Below are 17,476 nucleotides of genomic sequence, written 5' to 3'. Positions count from 1 at the left end.
TGTATATTGATATGGACACAGTTGTTAATGATGGTATAAATGTGGGGTTGCCCAGTGAGTTTAGCATTATTAATGTATAGCATTCATGAGTAAGCTATGTGGTCCACCTAGATGTGGATACGCATGTACGATAAGAGGTGCCCGGGTGGGTTAGCATCGGGTGCCCGTCATGGCCCTCCGGTTGGGTCGTGATAAAAGTGGTATCAGAGCAATTCTGTCCTAGGGTGTGTCTACGAGCCGTGTCCAGTAGAGTCTTGTTTATGGGTGTGTTGCGCGCTACGCTTATAAATAGGAGGTTGCGGGCATTTTAGGAATGAAGGACCTTCTTTCTTCATAAGATCGTGCGATAGAGCTATGATATAAGGACTTCTCTTTCCTTAATCGTGTGTTATGTAGTTCAGAATTGCCTGTAAAGAGAAAGGCTATGGCAGCCCAAAAGGGCAAGACAGTGGCAGGAAAGCGGGCTGAAAGAGCACCGCCAACAGATATTGGGGAGGGTGAGTCCCAGAATGCGGCTCAATCTCAATCCTCTCATTCGGTGCCTGTTTCTGAGGAGCATGAGGGAGCCTCAGCCCCAGCTCCAACACCTCCAGCTCCTCCACCGGATGCTTCGGGCCAAGATGTAAAAGAGGTCATTCATTTACTTACTCAGTTAGTTGCCGCCCAGACTCAGCAGCAAGGTACGGAGCAAGGTGACAGGGCTGTTAGTGCAAGGGCCCATGATTTTATTAGCTTGAACCCTTCGGAATTTTTCGGGTCAAAGCCGGAAGAGGACCTCAGATTTTTATTGATGGGATGTTGAGGACACTTCGGTTAATGCATGCTTCAGACGTTGAATCGGTGGAGTTAGCATCCTATAGATTGAGGGATGTCGCAGTTCATTGGTATACAGTTTGGATGGCTTCACGGAGCCAATACACCTCCTCCAGTATGGCAAGAATTTGTGGATGCGTTCCTCCGACATTACTTGCCTCCAGAGGTTCGGCGGGCTAGAGCCGATAAATTCCTGAATCTTAGGCAAGGGAGTATGAGTGCTTTAGAGTATAGTCTCCGCTTTAATTCTTTGGCTAGGTATGCTTCGGCCATGGTAACAGATATGGGTGACTGAGTGCACCGATTTGTGAGAGGCCTAGGGCCACATTTGATGGATAGGTGCTTGACTGCGTCCCTTCAGGACAATATGGATATTTCACGCATTCAAGCCCATGCCCAGAATTTAGAAGAAAGCCAACAACAGCAAAGAAGTGAGCGTGAGCATGATAGAAGGTATAACAAGAGGGCTAGATCTTCGGGTCCGACCAGTGAGTATAGTGGCGGGCCGAGATAGCAATTTTCTAGGCATTCAGGCCATGCTATGACTAGTGCGCCTCCACGGTTTACAGGTCAGAGATTTGATAGATCTACTTATTCCGGGCCGAGTCAGAGTTTCAAGGCTTCAAGTTCTCAGTTCAGGGATGATTCGGGTTAGGCGAGGCCACCTGTGCCACGATGTTCCCAGTGTGGGAAGTTACATTAGGGCCAGTGTCGACTAGGTTCAGAGGTTTGCTATGCATGCGGTCGGCCAGGCTATATTATGCGCGATTGCCCCTCGATTGGCGGTAGGGGTAGGACCCAACCTTCAGGATCGGTAGCCGGATCTTCATCATCTATACGCCCTATGGGGCCAGGTTCACATGTGCTAGTTAGCCATGGTAGAGGTAGGGGAGAGCCCCAGTTCTAGCGGTCCTCAGCACCGTATTTATGCTCTGGCTGGACGCCAGGATCTTGAGTCTTCCCCCGATGTCGTCACAGGTATATTATCGGTATTCTCTCATGATGTATATGCTTTGATAGATCCGGGCTCCACATTGTCATCTGTTACTCCTTATATTGTAGGTGGGTTTGGGGTCAAACCGGAGTCGATCAAACCCTTTGAGGTATCTACACCCGTTGGTGAGCCGGTAATAGCTAGTCGAGTATATAGAAATTGTGTAGTTGTGATTTGTGACCATCGTACTATGGTTGACTTACACGAGCTAAAAATGGTGGATTTTGATGTTATCATGGGCATGGATTGATTGTCTTCTTGCTATGCCAATGTTGATTGTAGAATGAAAATGGTTCGCTTCCAGTTTCCGAGAGAACCAGTTTTAGAATGGAAAGGGAATACTGCGTCACCAAAAGGTAGGTTTATTTCCTATCTTAAGGCAAGGAAACTGATATAGCTTTTGTGCAAGAATTAGCCGTGTCACAAATTACTAAATTTAGAGTATGACAACCGCATGGAGTATAAAATGATCTAGGATTTATATCTAGAAGTCTTTTTTGAACTCCTTGGTGTTTCCCCTTCATATTAGATCCATTGTCATATCCTTGTCCTCTTAATTATCAATATCAAGTCCAATATTTTTTATATCCACAATAACTTCAAAAAGACCTTTCCACTTGTATCATCCACTTTTAAAAATTAAAAAGTATTCAGTAATCTTTATTAGAGTTGCTGAAATGTCCACACTCCACACTATAAAAGACATTTGTTCTTGATGACTAGTATCCGGCGTGCAATCAAGTATGATTGAAAAATACTTTGTTTCTATAATTTTTGTAATAATTTTATTCTTAATTTAACTTGCCAACAAATTTATCAATTCATTTGTATGTTATATCCTAGGTAATGATTATGAATTTCATCACGTTTAATTCGTTTGATATTCTCTTACATAATTGGATCAAATTCTACAATCATTTCAATTAGACTTAAGAAAATTCCGTTGTTTTCTTGATATATCTTTTCATTTCCCCCCCTGAATCCCAAATTATTTTTCTCAAGAATTTTTATCACAACAATAATTCTTGACAATACATTTTTCCAGTGCTCTCTATCTCTATTGATTTGATCTTAAACATCTTTATCAATTGTTTTATTTTTGCGCAATATCATTTCTAAATCAATCCATGCACCCATATTAATAATATGCTCGTTTCATATTTCATGAGCTTTAAGCTTTTCTCCAATCTCCACTACCTTCACTTGTTAGTTTAGTGTTACTAAACTAGAATTTGTATTAAATAATTTACAACAAAAATAAAATACTTTATCCATTCTTTAGAACAAACTAACCATTTTCTTTCATGTATCTCCCCATTTGCTAATTTTTGAAAATAATGGGTATTTGAAAAATGGCTTGAAAAATTATCATTTGAAATTTTTTCTCAATAATTCTAATTGATACCTTTTCTACTAATAGATCCCTCAACTTTGTATCAATATTAGTCCGTTAACTAGGATCATATATTTCTTTAGGAATACAATTATTTGGTTCATTAAGTTCTTGATTTTCTTGAGGATCTATGTTAGGTTTCTCACTAGTGCTTTCCTTTTCTTCTTGAATGGCATTGTCATCTAATTCAACTAGGTTAATGACTTGTTCATCTAAAGAACTTTCTCCTATATTTTTTGATTTTGTTATAGATTGATCAAGAGCTCCTTTTTGGGTTTGTATCAAAGATTCAAGTCTTCTCTTCTTCTTTTTTAAGTTTTGAATAGCAGGATTCACATTTTCTAGTAGACATATTAAAATCTAAATAAAAATAAAAGAAAAATATATGCTAAGTAACAAAATTATCAAGAAAACTAAAATTTAGATGAAAAAATAATACTAAAGAATTGAAATAATAGAACTTGATCAAAAAATAATTATTTGTTGCTTCCTATACTTCCAACACTGCTTGATATTCCAGAAAGTAGATCAATAATTTTTTGCCACACTTTTCTCTTGTTTATTTCGAAGACCCACAATATTGTCAAGAAGAAACTATTGGAGGAATAAAGATGAATAGAGGTGAAGTTTGTCTTGGAAAGAGAAGAAAGAAAAATATTTTATAAAGATTAAGAAAGGAAGTAGAAAAGTATTACACAATCTTGATTTAAAAGGTGAAAGAAAAAATATAATTACCTTGTTACATCCACTGTCTATACATTGAGCAAAAGCTTAATTTAGGGCCCTTTTTTTTTGGTCAAATAAGCAGTCAAAAACTTCTCTTTCCTTTTGAATGAAGCAATGCAATAGTACTTTCCTTTTTAAAAAAAAAAAAAAAAAACTGTGAACTATTTTTTGTACAAAATGGGGCACCCAAAAGGTGGGGCCTAAAGCCCATGCTTTGTGGGCTTCACCCAATGGCCGGCTCTGATTCTAGGCTAAGATTATGTTCAAGTACTACAAATGTAGAGTTCAACAAAGCTAAATAAAATAGTTTTCATGATATCTCTTATCTTTCCTCTGTTATATCTCTAAGTTTCTTTTATTAAACCAACAATTAGTATCAGAGTCATCTTCTAAAGGACCTGAGTGAGTAAAACTTTTTTGTGAGTGAGATGGAAAGAAAATTTCACGCTCTAATACCACTATTTTACTGAAACAAACACTAAATAATGCACGACAAGATAGTAGCGGAAGAAATACCCAAGTGAAATCTTCTCAAACTATCCAAACCTAAGAAGAGACCTGATAGGAGAAATATACCATGAATAAATTAAATTATCATTTACTTATCAATGCTAATATTTTATTTGTAAAAAATATCACGATTTAATAAGAAAATAAATAGCTCATCAATTAAGGAGATACGTGGCAAAAGAGATTCAAATACTGGTTTTAAAAAGAAAACTTCAAGACAAACAAAATAAAAAACAAAAAGCAATTGATTAATAACAGTTAATGTTATCAAAATATTTGAAATGTAATTGTATGTTTGATAGGAACTAACTATTGACTTTATCTGACTAATTTAATCAATAACAAATATATAAACTATTACATTAGGGATCCCGTCTTTTTAATTGTTTGATTATTCATATTAGTACAAGTTTTGAACTATGGAAATACCTTAAATGTAATTATATATTAGATTTAAACTAAAGATTTACTTTACCACACTAATTTAATATGAGTTTGATTTTTGGGGTTTGAGGTGTGAATAATAATTATTTTTCTATTAAAATTTAAAAAAATTAAAATAATAAAATAATATTTGTACAAAACTCATTCAATGCTAGTCCGTACTATGCTAGAGAAATGATGTTAAAACATAAAATTTGGCCGAAAAGTCAATCTTGTACTTTTGATTTGCAACGAAAAGGTAAATTAGTTGTGTTTTGGTCGGCCGAAGTCTTTTCCTTTACTGCATTTTCCTCCAAAGACCAAATATAGAGACAAGTATACCGATTTCTCACTCTCTATCTCATTTTACTTCTCTGTTCCATAGCAAGAAAAAATTCACAGCACACAAAATCTTTCATCCAACGAAAGGGCATAGAGAATATGGCATCATCCGCATCTAAAAGTAAAAAAGGAAAGAGTTTATGAGACCAATAAAAGTGTAGGGGTAGGTTTTGATGATAAACCATTGTGAAATCATGTTAAAGCTATTTTGGTTGCTCCTGGTGGTGGCGGAAATAGAACATTGATATGTAACTATTGCAATAAAAGAGTTACGAGATCATAAAACAGAGCTAGAGTACATCTTTTTAAAATTATCAAACCATAGAGTTCAAATTTGCAAGGAAATCAGTGGTGATATATTAAGGGCTTTGAAGATGGAGCATGAACAAGCTGAAAGAAAAAAAATCATCAATTTAAGTTGATGCAAGAAAGAAAGTTGATTATGTATATCTTTCGGAGGGCACAGATTTACTACGAAAGAAAAAAGAAAGGGTCTAGAGGGTGGAACTGTAGAGAAATCATTCGGCATCTATGAAAGAAATACAATCAATAAATTAGCAGCTCGAATGTTTTACGCGTTAGGTTTCTCATTTAATCTTGCAAGATATCCCTATTTCAAATAATATCACGGTTTTTAGCTGAAAATTCTATTCCCGATTATATTTCCCCATCACATAATAGGTTGAGACCAATTCTTTTAGCTCAAGAAAAGACTAACATTGATAGAAAATTACAACCAATTAAAGATACATCGAGAAAGAAAGGATTGTCGATTTGTTCGGATGCATTGTGTTGCTTGTGAAATAATGGAAATTGAAGAACGAGATATGAGGGAGGAGTTTTTTCTTCATTGTTTCAATAATTGGTATCAAAGTCGTCCTCTTATGAGATCTAAATGAGTAACAAAAAAAAATTAAATGGGATAAAGACTGAAACTTTTTTAAATAATATAATTATCTCAGAAAGTAGGCAATCAAGAAAATTTTTTGCAACCAAGCCAAGAGGAAAGATTTGTCATGCCCCGAACCATGGCCTGGACGTAACACGACACTCGGTGCCTGACTGCATGTGACCGAGCGAACCACATGGCTTGCTAAATCATCATGATACATAACATAAGCGGAATATAACGTGAATGCATGATGAGCCTTTATAAAACGTAGTAAGTCATAATACTTAATAAAAATACTTGTTTAAACATGAGTGCGGAAATAATCATGAATGAGCCAAAATGGCTATACGACTCCAAATGTCTGACATGACATAACTGACTTGTCTAGTCTATGAAACCTCTACCGTGAGTCTGACTGGGAAACATACTTACTGGGACAAGGCCCCCAGCATACCTTTAGATGCAAAACTAAATAAAGCAGGACAATGTCTAAACCCCGAATGAGATGGGGTTCACCAATAAGATGGTACGTGCCAATCCTAATGAGCAGAAGCGTCGTCCTGTAAATCCATACCTGCATCGTGAAATGCAGGCCCCCGGGCAATAAAAAGGGGACATCAGCACATTGAATGTACTGGTATGTAAAGCAACCGAAAGAAACAACATGGAACATGGAATAACATGATAAGAACTGAAACTGAAAACCTGGACATGAACATAAGCATGAGTACATATGTATATATATATATATATATATATATATAACATAAGTAAAAACATGATAAGTAGGGAGAGCAATAACTTATAACCGATCCATGGTCTGGTGCTTGCGTCCCGCCAGCAGAACACTCAGTCCTCGCCAGGGAACATGAGATTTGATAAATTATGAAAGGATCCAGTCATTATGAGAGATCGTCCGGGACATGGGTGGAGCGATCCTCATCCTACGGTGGCTACGTAGTTTCAGGCTATCTGAAGCCCTCCTCGGTAATTAATGCAACTCCCAAAACATGAACATGTAAAATAGTGGCATTTGCTGCCCATGGTATATCATGAATCATAACTTGCTTGTACATAGTGTTCATGAATCATAACTTGCTTGTATAGTTTCATAAGATAACTTGTCATAGTCTTACAAAACATGTTTTTGGTTCATGAGTAATAACAATAGTTCGAAATCATATATATATATATATATACTTGTCTTGAAAACATGCTTGTAACTTGCTGGATGAAATCATAAAGTTTCATATAAACATAATGAGAACACATGAGGAAGAATTCATGATTTATGGATTAAGCTAGGATTCCTAATATCCGTAACGGAAGATTAGGAATACAATAACGAACATAGATACAAAATTCATGTACATACATACATAATTATAGGCTACCAATATGTTGGGTTTAATGCCCTAGGATTTGAACTTCATAGATTTTACGAAACGGATCAAGGGGAAGAACGTAGAGATTCTCACATGTGGATGGAAGTTCTACATACCTTAACTTCCTGCTTTTTGAGCGTATCACAATGTCCTTCAATCCCTTCAACTTTAATCTATAGCAATAGAAGTCATAGGGATTCTATATTAACAACAATATCCATGCTTTGTTCATTTAAGCATTTTATCAAACACTTGGTGGGCATGAAGCTCCACAACCTTCATTAATGGTGTTTTCTTCACCCAATCCCCACTCTATTACTTCTAGCTGATTCTACAATCTCAATTAGGTGTAATTAACATCATTCTTCATCACCCACATGAATACAACAATCCCAAGTCAACAATCCAAAACTCTAGCATAGTTCATATAATTCTCTTATCAAACCCATTTACTATTCTCCCAAGAATTCATCAATTCACAACCATAAATTATTAGGGAGTAGAAACATTACCTTTTTGAAGTTCAATCCTCTTGAATTCGGGTTCTAGGGTTTCTACATCCAACAAAAATGTTCCAATCCTAACTCTATGGATTAGAAGAGTTTACTCAAGTTAGAAAGGGATTAAGGACTTAAATTCAACCTAGAATCATGATAAAAACTTACCTTGGAAGATCTTGAGGTTTGGGACTTGTTCTCTATGAGTTTAGAGAGAATTTTCGTGAATGGGGTGTTGGGGAAATAAACCCCAACCCCAAATATAACAAAAAAACGCGTAAACCCGAATTTTGACCCGAAATCGACCTGTTTCGCGATGGTTCCGCGATGCGGATGCATCGCGCAACATTCTGCATCTAAAAACTCAGAGTTGCGCGATCGGTCCACGAAGCGGGACCATCGCGCGCTCTCTCACGCGACCCTAGAAGCGACGGGTGTCGGTTCTGCACAGCGTTCGGTAAAATGGGCATAACTTCTTGTACACAGCTCTGTTCAAGACCCATATTATACCGTTGGAAATCTATTTCAAAGGGCTACAACTTTCATCAAGGAAGTTTTTCCAAATTACAAACTTATAATGGCGTGTTAGCCCCTCCAAGTCAGATCATCCGAAAACGTTTCCTTAAATCGTCCTTTTGGATGGCTTATGCTCATATTTGGCTTATGGGTCCTTCTTGAAACTTACTTAACACTTCATTGCCAATACAAGGGACATTATAACTCTTCTACAAAATGTCATTAAGCCATCATTAATTCGATACTCGTAATTCTTGCCCGACACACAACATATACCCTGCTTTTCTTAACAACTTTCGTCTCCTAGCTCAAATGTCTTTGAAATCTCATTTAGAATCATTAAATATTACTTCTTACTCGTCAACATGTCGTATACGTCATACCCTTCGTGGGTCTATTCGCGGTACGCTAACGGGGAAATTTCCAAGGTGTAACAAGATTGACCATATATGTTCTGCTTACGAATTTGCCAGAATCCAATAACTTTGACATACTTCTCAACACGCTTGAGTTGTGAATATTATGTCTATTTCATCTATACATAGATGGGCTTATTGTGTCAATAGTTTCACGAGAAATTTGCAGGATTGCCCTTCACTTGGGGGTGGTCTTTAATTTTTGCCCTTCGCTAAAAATCTCTTGGTTTCGAGTTCGAACCCCCGCTCAGTCAAAATATTTTTAAAAAATCGTATGACAGAGTTTTACAAATTCTATCTCAAGATAGAATTTTGTAAAATATTTTTTTTACTGGAGTGAAATTTGAATCTATAGCCTCAAAATATTAAGCGAAGGGCAAAACTTATACATCACCCGAAGGGCAAAACTTATAACACCAAACCCCAAATGAAGGGCAATCCGCGCAAAAAGATGTGGTTTCACAATAAAAGGGCTGACAAGAAAGCTCAGATAAAAAAAGAAATTTTAAAAATAAATAAAAAATCAGCTCGTTGTCCCTTTCTCGTCCCCCTTCAAGAATCCATCGGCTAAGTTCTGTTATCCTTTTACTTATCACTTTCTAACAAACATATCCCTCTCTTCTCTTTCTCCTTTGCCTCCTTTTCTTCTTCAATCCTTACCACAGTCTTCTTCTCTTCAGTATCTTTCTGGTTTTTTCTTAAACCCCATTTTTCAAGATTAAAAATAGCAGCTTTATTGACTGATTAATCTTTGAAACTATAGTGTTTGAATGAATGGTTTGTAAATTAGTGTCTACTTATGAACCCCATATGCTTGTATATAAATTTAGAGTAGAAACAATATGTCTTACTTATTGCCACAGTTCCAGAGCTTGCCAGATACTTTTGTCATTTGTGCCAAAACTCAACAGAACACATCCATCCAGCTTTGTAAGTTTTTTTTTTCTTGATAATAATGTTGTCAATGAGATGAATATTGGGAAAGTTTTGTTCTTGCTCAGTGGTAATGCTGAATGAGAAAAGCTTTTTTTTGGACACTCTTTATGTATGAGATAGTGTGATATTTGCTTGTCCATCAAAATCCGTTCAATCTTCTGCATTTTAATCTGCTCATGAGTTGTTAGTTTAAGTGGAATTGAGCAATCTTTTTTTAATTTTGGAGTAACTTCAATGTCCTGGAGTTTTTTGGTAAAGACAAGATCAAATTTTGGCATATAAGTGTAAATGATATGGCAAAAAGTCTGTCCTTTTGGATCTTGATATAATGAAGGAGAGAAATGGATTAGGAAGTGTTGGCAGACTAATTCAAAGTTGGAGTAGGAAACCAAAATTGTTTAGGATTTAATATTTGTTTGCTTATTTAATTCGTGTCAGAATAGCATTTGTAGTCTGAATTATATAAATAGGGCTTTAAATAGGATTTGTAGTCAGACCTGTATAGAAATAGGTTTCTTAGTTTCTAGTCAAAATAGGTTTCGTACTATTATAGATAGGGACGCCATCGACTATTTTCTGTAGAGGAAAATTGTAGAGTTCATTCAAAGAGTTATTAGCTTATGAGTAAATTATTTTCCTTCGGGAAGTGGTTCTGTGGTTCCATTTTCTCTGAAACCAAGCAGGACCATTATAATAGGGTAGGTCATTATATATTTTTTGATGAAATAATTGATTTCATTAAAGGCCTCAGGCATCAAAAAGATGCAAAATTACAAGTAAATCAGGCATCAAAAAGATGCAAAATTACAAGTAAAGTTAAATGGATAAGAAGGAGGAGATTTTGAATTTGAGTGAGATTTCCCTACTTGAATTTGTAAAAATTTCAAGGGTATATTAGTAATTGGAGAAAGGATCCTTCGATGGTTGTGATTTCTTAGCAACTAGTATTTCAATGGCCTGTTCATTATCAGCATAATGGATAAGAAAATTTTGCAGCTTATTGCAAAGCAGCTGTGTTCCTCATGTAGTTAATGTTGTCGTTTTAAGTTCATCATGTTTTGGTTTCAAGTGCTTAGAATTCAAATATGGTTTTTTTGGCATGGATGATTATATTAATTATGCCCTGATAGACTTAGATTGTTAGACTGTTACGAAATTCATTCAGTACTCAAAAGTAGAGCAGTTATGCGCAAAGGAGAGCATGCTCACTCACAAACACACACCGAGTTGAAGAGAGAGAATCAGTAATTGGCAGTTAAATCCAAGTGAAAGCCTGACCTAAGTAGAAACGTCTGTTGTGCTAGTTGTATTTTGAGGAAGACGTCAGCTTTGCTCTTCAGTATTTCTTTTGAAATTCCTAATATGTATCTGTAAACTTGGATTTATGATCTGGTGCTTTTACTCTAGTACAAAGTTGTGGCTTTCCAGAGACGACTTTAGCTTTGGGTGATCAACTGCTGGGTACTCCTTGCCAGTTTGCCTTTTCCTGATTTTATTCATATGCAAAACTTAGAAGCAGGAATCATCTTTGAAACTACATAGTTAAACTTCTCGATAGGATCTTGTGGGTTTCTTCAGTCATTGGTGAAAGTTATTAATGATCCATCTTATAGACATAGTGGGTGTTTGGCTAAGCTTATAAGCTGGTCAAACTGGTTTATAAATACATTTTGGCTTATCTATGCATTTGATAAACACCCAAAGTGCTTATAAGCCAAAAGACATAAGTTGGTCCTCCCCAACTTACAGTTTCTAAACTTATAAGCACTTTTAGTTGACCAAATTTTTTACTATTTATCCTTTATAATTTTTCTAATTCTCAAGATACCTTTTCCGAAACAGAAATTCCTAACTTCTTCTCCATTCCATACCTGTCGTTCATCTTTTCCGTATATTGATACTTTAAAATTTATATATTTAAAAAAAATAATTAAGATTACATTTTATAAAAGAACATCTTATCAGCATTTTTTTTTACCAAACACATCAATTGCTTATTATCAGTTTAAGCACTTTTATCTAGACGCGTAACTGCTTATTTATAAAATTAATTTCAGCACGTAATGCTTATCAGCTAACCCAAATGTGTTCATATACTTCTGTGGTTCTTAATGTCATCCTTGGCTGAAATGCAGCAAAAGGTAGAGATCATATTCATTTGAGGACACAATGCATTCTATCCACCACATCTGCAGTAACATCAACATCGACTGTGCTTAGCATTGAGAAGCTACAGTTACCGTCTATCGAAATCCTTTCAAGTTCAGTCGCAGCAGAGAGATCATGGAAACCGCCATCCACTGCCACAACCACAGTACTTGATATACAGAAGCTAAAGTTGCTCTCCTTGGAGGCTAACCCAGGTTCAGTTGCCCCAGATAGGCCATGGACATACACTGAGGCAGTTGGTCCACCTACACAGGTTAGACCTCAAATAAATAGCCTAGATAAGTTTGACAAACTGAAAGAACCCGAGGTCTTCAATCTATAATGAAAATATAAAGAAGTTTCACATGTAGTTCTAGGTATTTGTTTTTCCAAAGCTTTAGATGTACTTGCATTTTTGAAATATGAACCACAAGTAGTTTTAAACTTCAGTAGGTCGTAATCTAACAGTCAGTTGATGTTCTCAAAAAAAAAAAAAAAAACTTTAGTTATCTTGGTCAATATTTCCTAACCTTACTATTTACCTTAGTGCCATTTTGCCAATTTCCAGTCTCCTATTTTGATTCGATTGTACATTATTTCCCGTTTAATTGATGCAAACCTTATTTAGCCATGAAAATGCTGTTACAAGTATAGTTGTTGATTTGTCATGTTTGCAGGCGAACACTAAACCAGCTTTAGCTACAGAAAATTTTCTTACTACTGAGGAAGCTGTTGTAGCTGCTGCAGCCGCTGAAGCAGTTGCTTTGGCAAAGGCTGCATTGAAAGGCGCACAAGATGCTGTAATGTTAGTCGGCCATTACAATTTAAAGAACCCTGATAATGTTGGTAGAGGTACTCTATCTGAAGCTAGGACTGCTCCATTTGAGAGTGTTCATCTGGCTCAATCTAGTGAGACAGGGAAAGTTGGTGGTGGTGCGGAATTAAAGGGAAGTGAGATGAAGTGGAGCGAAAGTAGTTTATTCGAGGACTCCCTTACAGATTCTGATGACGTGGAGCCATCACCTGAAGAACTGGAAATTCTTCAGTCACAGCTGTCAAATGTCGTAGCTGTAAAATCGAACCGTCAAACTGAGCGGAAGGCCAGAAGAGCGAAAGCAGCAGAGAGAGCTGCAGCCAATGTTGTGTCTGTGAAGTCTGGTTCTACTAGTCGAAAGAAGCGTGCTACAGTACAAGAAGTGGATTACTCGGATCCATTGCGTTACTTGAGAGCAACTACAAGTGGTTCTAGGCTACTCACTGCATCTGAAGAACAGGAGTTCTCGGGAGGAATACAGGTGTGCTTTAGCTTTTTCTAATTATAAGACAACATGACCATATAGCATTTGTTCTTTTTCCTTTTAAGATTTTGCCTCTTCCTTTTTCCTTTACTACATATCAATTTTCTTTCATGTTGTCAGTATGCTAATTCTGACTTGAATGGATTTCAATGCATGTAATGCTTTCTTCTCTTAAGTTCTTCTTTATATCTGCATTGCTTTGACAATTAGTGTTCTTCCTCCTTTCTTCTTCCTCTTCTGTCCGTTTTTTGGTCTTAGTAATAGAATACTAAGTACATGCCGGTTGATCAAATTATGAATACTGAAAAAAGGATTCATTTATTTTGTTTTTCACCTGATAGGTGAAAAGTTTGTAGCACCAAACAGATGTAATGTGCTCTCCTGTTATCTCACTTGACTTGCCTTTCATAAGTTTGCTCAAAGCTCAGTGCTCTTTTCGAAGCTGCATTGTCTCCTTTTTTAATGAAAAAAATGAGATTTAAGTACATTGAGTTTCCTGGATAGTTTGTGAATCTTCTCTCCTATTGACCTCCTATTTGTGTTCATTCTTGGTGTTGGCTTTTGAGATATTAATATGGAATAATCCTGTACTGATCCTTTTCAAGGATATTTTTCATGTAAACAAAATTTGCCTGTGTCCATTAATTGATAAAAGAAGGAAACCACAAAGTCTGCTATGAATAATTGAATGTTTACGGCATCAAATGTCATATGTGTACTATGTATTGCTGTGGAGTTTGTGTCCTACTTCCCTTGAATATCTTTTAGTTCTTTTTCTGTTCAATTTTAGACCATTTATCAGTCACCAAAATGATACAGGACCTATTGAAGTTGGAAAGACTTGAGGTGGAGCTTGTAGAGCGTTGCGGAGGTCAACCCACTTTTTCCCAATGGGCTGCTGCAGCCGGAGTTGACCAGAAGACCCTAAGGAAGCGTTTGAACTATGGCATTCTTTGTAAAGATAAAATGATTAAGAGCAATGTAAGGCTCGTTATTTCTATTGCCAAAAATTATCAAGGAGTAGGGATGAATCTTCAAGATCTGGTTCAGGTATATATATGGTGCAATTATATGCTATCTCAAGACTGTACTTCTATTAAGTGATCAAAACCATCTGAAATATCATCTGCTGATCTATGCTTATTTTTGGAAATTTATATGCAGGAAGGATGTCGGGGCCTTGTAAGAGGAGCTGAAAAATTTGATGCTTCCAAGGGTTTTAAGTTCTCAACTTATGCTCACTGGTGGATTAAGCAGGCTGTTAGGAAATCTCTTTCTGATCAGTCCAGGACGATTCGGTTGCCAGTACGTGATCCAACTTTAAGAGGACATGTTCTTTTTATATAACACTTAAATATCGTCTTTTTTAATGAATATGCCACTTAAATATTGTTGATTCGGCACTATAGTCAGACCTCTCTATAACAATCATTCTCTATAACAACATTTCACTATAACGGCGAAGTTTTCTTTAGAATCAATTTTCATGTTATGTTATATTATATATTCTCTATAACAGCATTTCGCTATAGCAACCAACAAATATCTAGACTAACGTTGCCGTTATAGAGAGATTTGACTGTATTTAAAAAGAGAGAATGTCTATATATTGGTCTTGTACAACATTCATTTTTTGACTATTTTGAAATTTTTGTTCACAGTTTCACATGGTCGAGGCTACTTATAGAGTTAAGGAAGCGAGAAAGCAATTATTTACTGAAAATGGTAGACATCCTAACGATGAGGAAGTAGCTGAAGCAACAGGATTGTCAATGAAGAGGCTCAGTGCTGTGATGTTAACTCCTAAAGCTCCAAGATCACTCGACCAGAAAATCGGGTTCAATCAAAGTCTCAAACCTTCGGTTCGTCCTGAAAACATCTATCTCCTGTTTAGGGTGTCAGTTTTGTGGAGTTAATTCCTTGAATAGTCATCCAAGTTATGGAAATTACTCAGTGAAGTAACTTTTGTATTTGTTGTGACAATAAAGTCATCCCAGTATGTAAATGTCTCCTATAAAATAACCCAAGCCAAAACTCCACCTATTGGCACCCATTTTAAAAAGTTATTGTACCCACGACAGACACTCAAATCAAAATGGGTCTTCAATAATACCTTATTTTTAAAGCACACATATAGGGTGTCGGTTTTGTGTCCCTTTGTGCAAAATTCCATTCATTTTTTTTTTTAAATCTTTTTTGCGCTCTCATATTTGTGTTAATTGATTCCTTTCTTTTGGGTTTCCAGGAAGTGCTTGCAGACCCTGAAGCTGACACATCAGAAGAAATACTGTCCAAGCAGTTCATGAGACAGGACCTGGAGAAGGTATTGGACACCTTAAATCCAAGGGAAAAGCAGGTCGTTAAATGGCGATTTGGACTAGCTGACGGGAGGATGAAGACTTTACAAGAAATTGGTGAGTTAATGGGCGTTAGCCGGGAGAGAATACGCCAAATAGAGTCTTGTGCATTCCGTAAGTTGAAGAACAAGAAACGAACAAAGTTTTTGCAGCAATATATATCTGCTTAAAATGTCTCTTGTTATATATATCAATAAAGTAGATTTAACTTTTCTAGTCATTGAGTCTATGTTGTTAGAAAATTTGAGGCTTAGATGAGCTTTGGTTCTTTAACTGTTCTTATTCTTCAGAAATCTGCAAATATTTTGTGCATAATACAAAATTTTGGCTCAAATCATCAGATATTTGTAAGTCATTGGAGCAGCTCCAATTTTATTGTTGTTCAGATACTACCATTTGGATTTGGTATAGGTTTAGTTTTGGAAAGACTAAAGTTTCCCTCAAACAACTTTCTGGAAAGGTTTTTTTGCAAAATGAATTCACATTTATGCTGTTTTATGAAATCTTAATTGTTTTTTGTTTTTGGGAAGATATGTTGGTTTGATTCTTTTGAAAATGAGCTTGTTACTGAAAAGTCACGGTTGTTTCTGTTTAAAAAAAAAAAAAAAGACTTTGCAAAAAGCTCTTCTAATCCAATTTGGATTTGAAAAATAAAGTTTTGGTCCAAATTTCTTAATTGGAGGCACTTTTAGATTATTTACTGAATTTAATGAGATGTAGATATTAAACGAAAGTCACTTAGAGTAATATATACTCCTTTAAAAATGATCCAAAGATAGATCTGCCTTTAATTGAAGTTGCTTAACCCGTCCATGGAAGATATGAAAGGATTTTCTTGGAGAAAAAAGTTTGTACATACTTTTGTTTATTTTTGTGTTAATTTTTGAATGTTAGCTTGAAAAAGGTAAGTTGAGTGGTGAGGCGGGACAAATTTGTTTTATCAACTTGAACGTAAGTTTAGTTATAATTAGTTTGGGGTCATTTGATACGCGTACTAAATTATTCAGGGATTAGAATTTCAGGACTAATTTATTCCATCTAGGAGATGGGATAAAATAATTCTTTTTTTTTTGCACGGATTGCCCTTCTTTTGGGGTGGTCTTTAAATTTTGCCCCTCATATTTGTGTTCTTTAAGTTTTGTCATTCGCTTGGATACCTGAGGTTCTGGGTTCGAACTCCCGCTCAGGCATAAAATAAAAAAATAATTTCGCAAGGCAGGGCTGGGGGTGTGTATGCCGGATCCGACATACAATCCTTAAGGAAAAACTAAAGTTATGCCGGAGGGAGCATGACTTTTCCTCAAGGCATAGTTTAGTTATGCCTTATGGGGCAAAACTTTTCCTTAAGGAACTATGCCTTATGAGGCAGACTTTTAATTAAAGCATAAACAAAAGTATGTCTCATAAGGTAGAACTTTTCCTTAAGACAAACTTTTAGTTATGCCTTAAGGTAATTCCTTAACAAGTTTATGTCGGTGGGGGCATACTTTTAATGGACAAACTTTTATGCCGGACCCGGCATAAATTTGTGAAGGAATTACCAAAGTTATGTCGGACCCGACATACTTATGCCAAGTCTGCCCATAAGGCATAAGTATGCCGGGTCCGGCATAAGTTTGGTAATTCCTTCACAAGTTTATGCCGGTGGGGGCATACTTTTATGTCGAACCCGGCATAAACTTGTGAAGGAATTACCAAAGTTATGCCGGACCCGACATACTTATGCCAAGTCTGCCCATAAGGCATAAGTATGCCGGGTCCGGCATAAGTTTGGTAATTCCTTCATAAGTGTATGCCGGTGGGGGCATAGCGAAATTTAAACTCTGTCTT

General features: G+C 36.2%; 1 protein-coding gene across 1 annotated transcript; it reads left to right on the top strand.

Moving 5' to 3' along the window:
- Positions 1-9,443: 9,443 nt before the first annotated feature.
- Positions 9,444-15,986, top strand: LOC132645103 (RNA polymerase sigma factor sigB-like). The gene is made up of 7 exons (XM_060361878.1): positions 9,444-9,837; positions 11,979-12,265; positions 12,669-13,286; positions 14,109-14,339; positions 14,454-14,594; positions 14,951-15,151; positions 15,535-15,986. Exons 1-7 carry the CDS (start codon positions 9,750-9,752, stop codon positions 15,814-15,816), a joined length of 1,848 nt encoding a protein of 615 aa, XP_060217861.1. The 5' UTR covers positions 9,444-9,749; the 3' UTR covers positions 15,817-15,986.
- The last annotated feature ends 1,490 nt before the right edge of the window (positions 15,987-17,476 follow it).

Source organism: Lycium barbarum, chromosome 6 (assembly GCF_019175385.1).
Source record: "Lycium barbarum isolate Lr01 chromosome 6, ASM1917538v2, whole genome shotgun sequence".
NCBI classification, from domain to species: Eukaryota; Viridiplantae; Streptophyta; class Magnoliopsida; order Solanales; family Solanaceae; genus Lycium; species Lycium barbarum.
The sequence above is the reverse complement of the archived record's forward strand: the minus strand, read 5'-3'. Positions and strand labels throughout refer to the sequence as shown.

What these genes read in the sequence shown, in the direction of transcription:
- LOC132645103 (XM_060361878.1), top strand. Translation starts at nt 9,750, where the DNA reads ATGTCTTACTTATTGCCACAGTTCCAGAGCTTGCCAGATACTTTTGTC. An exon ending in CAGTTGGTCCACCTACACAG is followed by an intron (nt 12,266 to 12,668) that starts GTTAGACCTCAA and finishes TCATGTTTGCAG; the next exon opens with GCGAACACTAAACCAGCTTT. An exon ending in ATCTTCAAGATCTGGTTCAG is followed by an intron (nt 14,340 to 14,453) that starts GTATATATATGG and finishes ATTTATATGCAG; the next exon opens with GAAGGATGTCGGGGCCTTGT.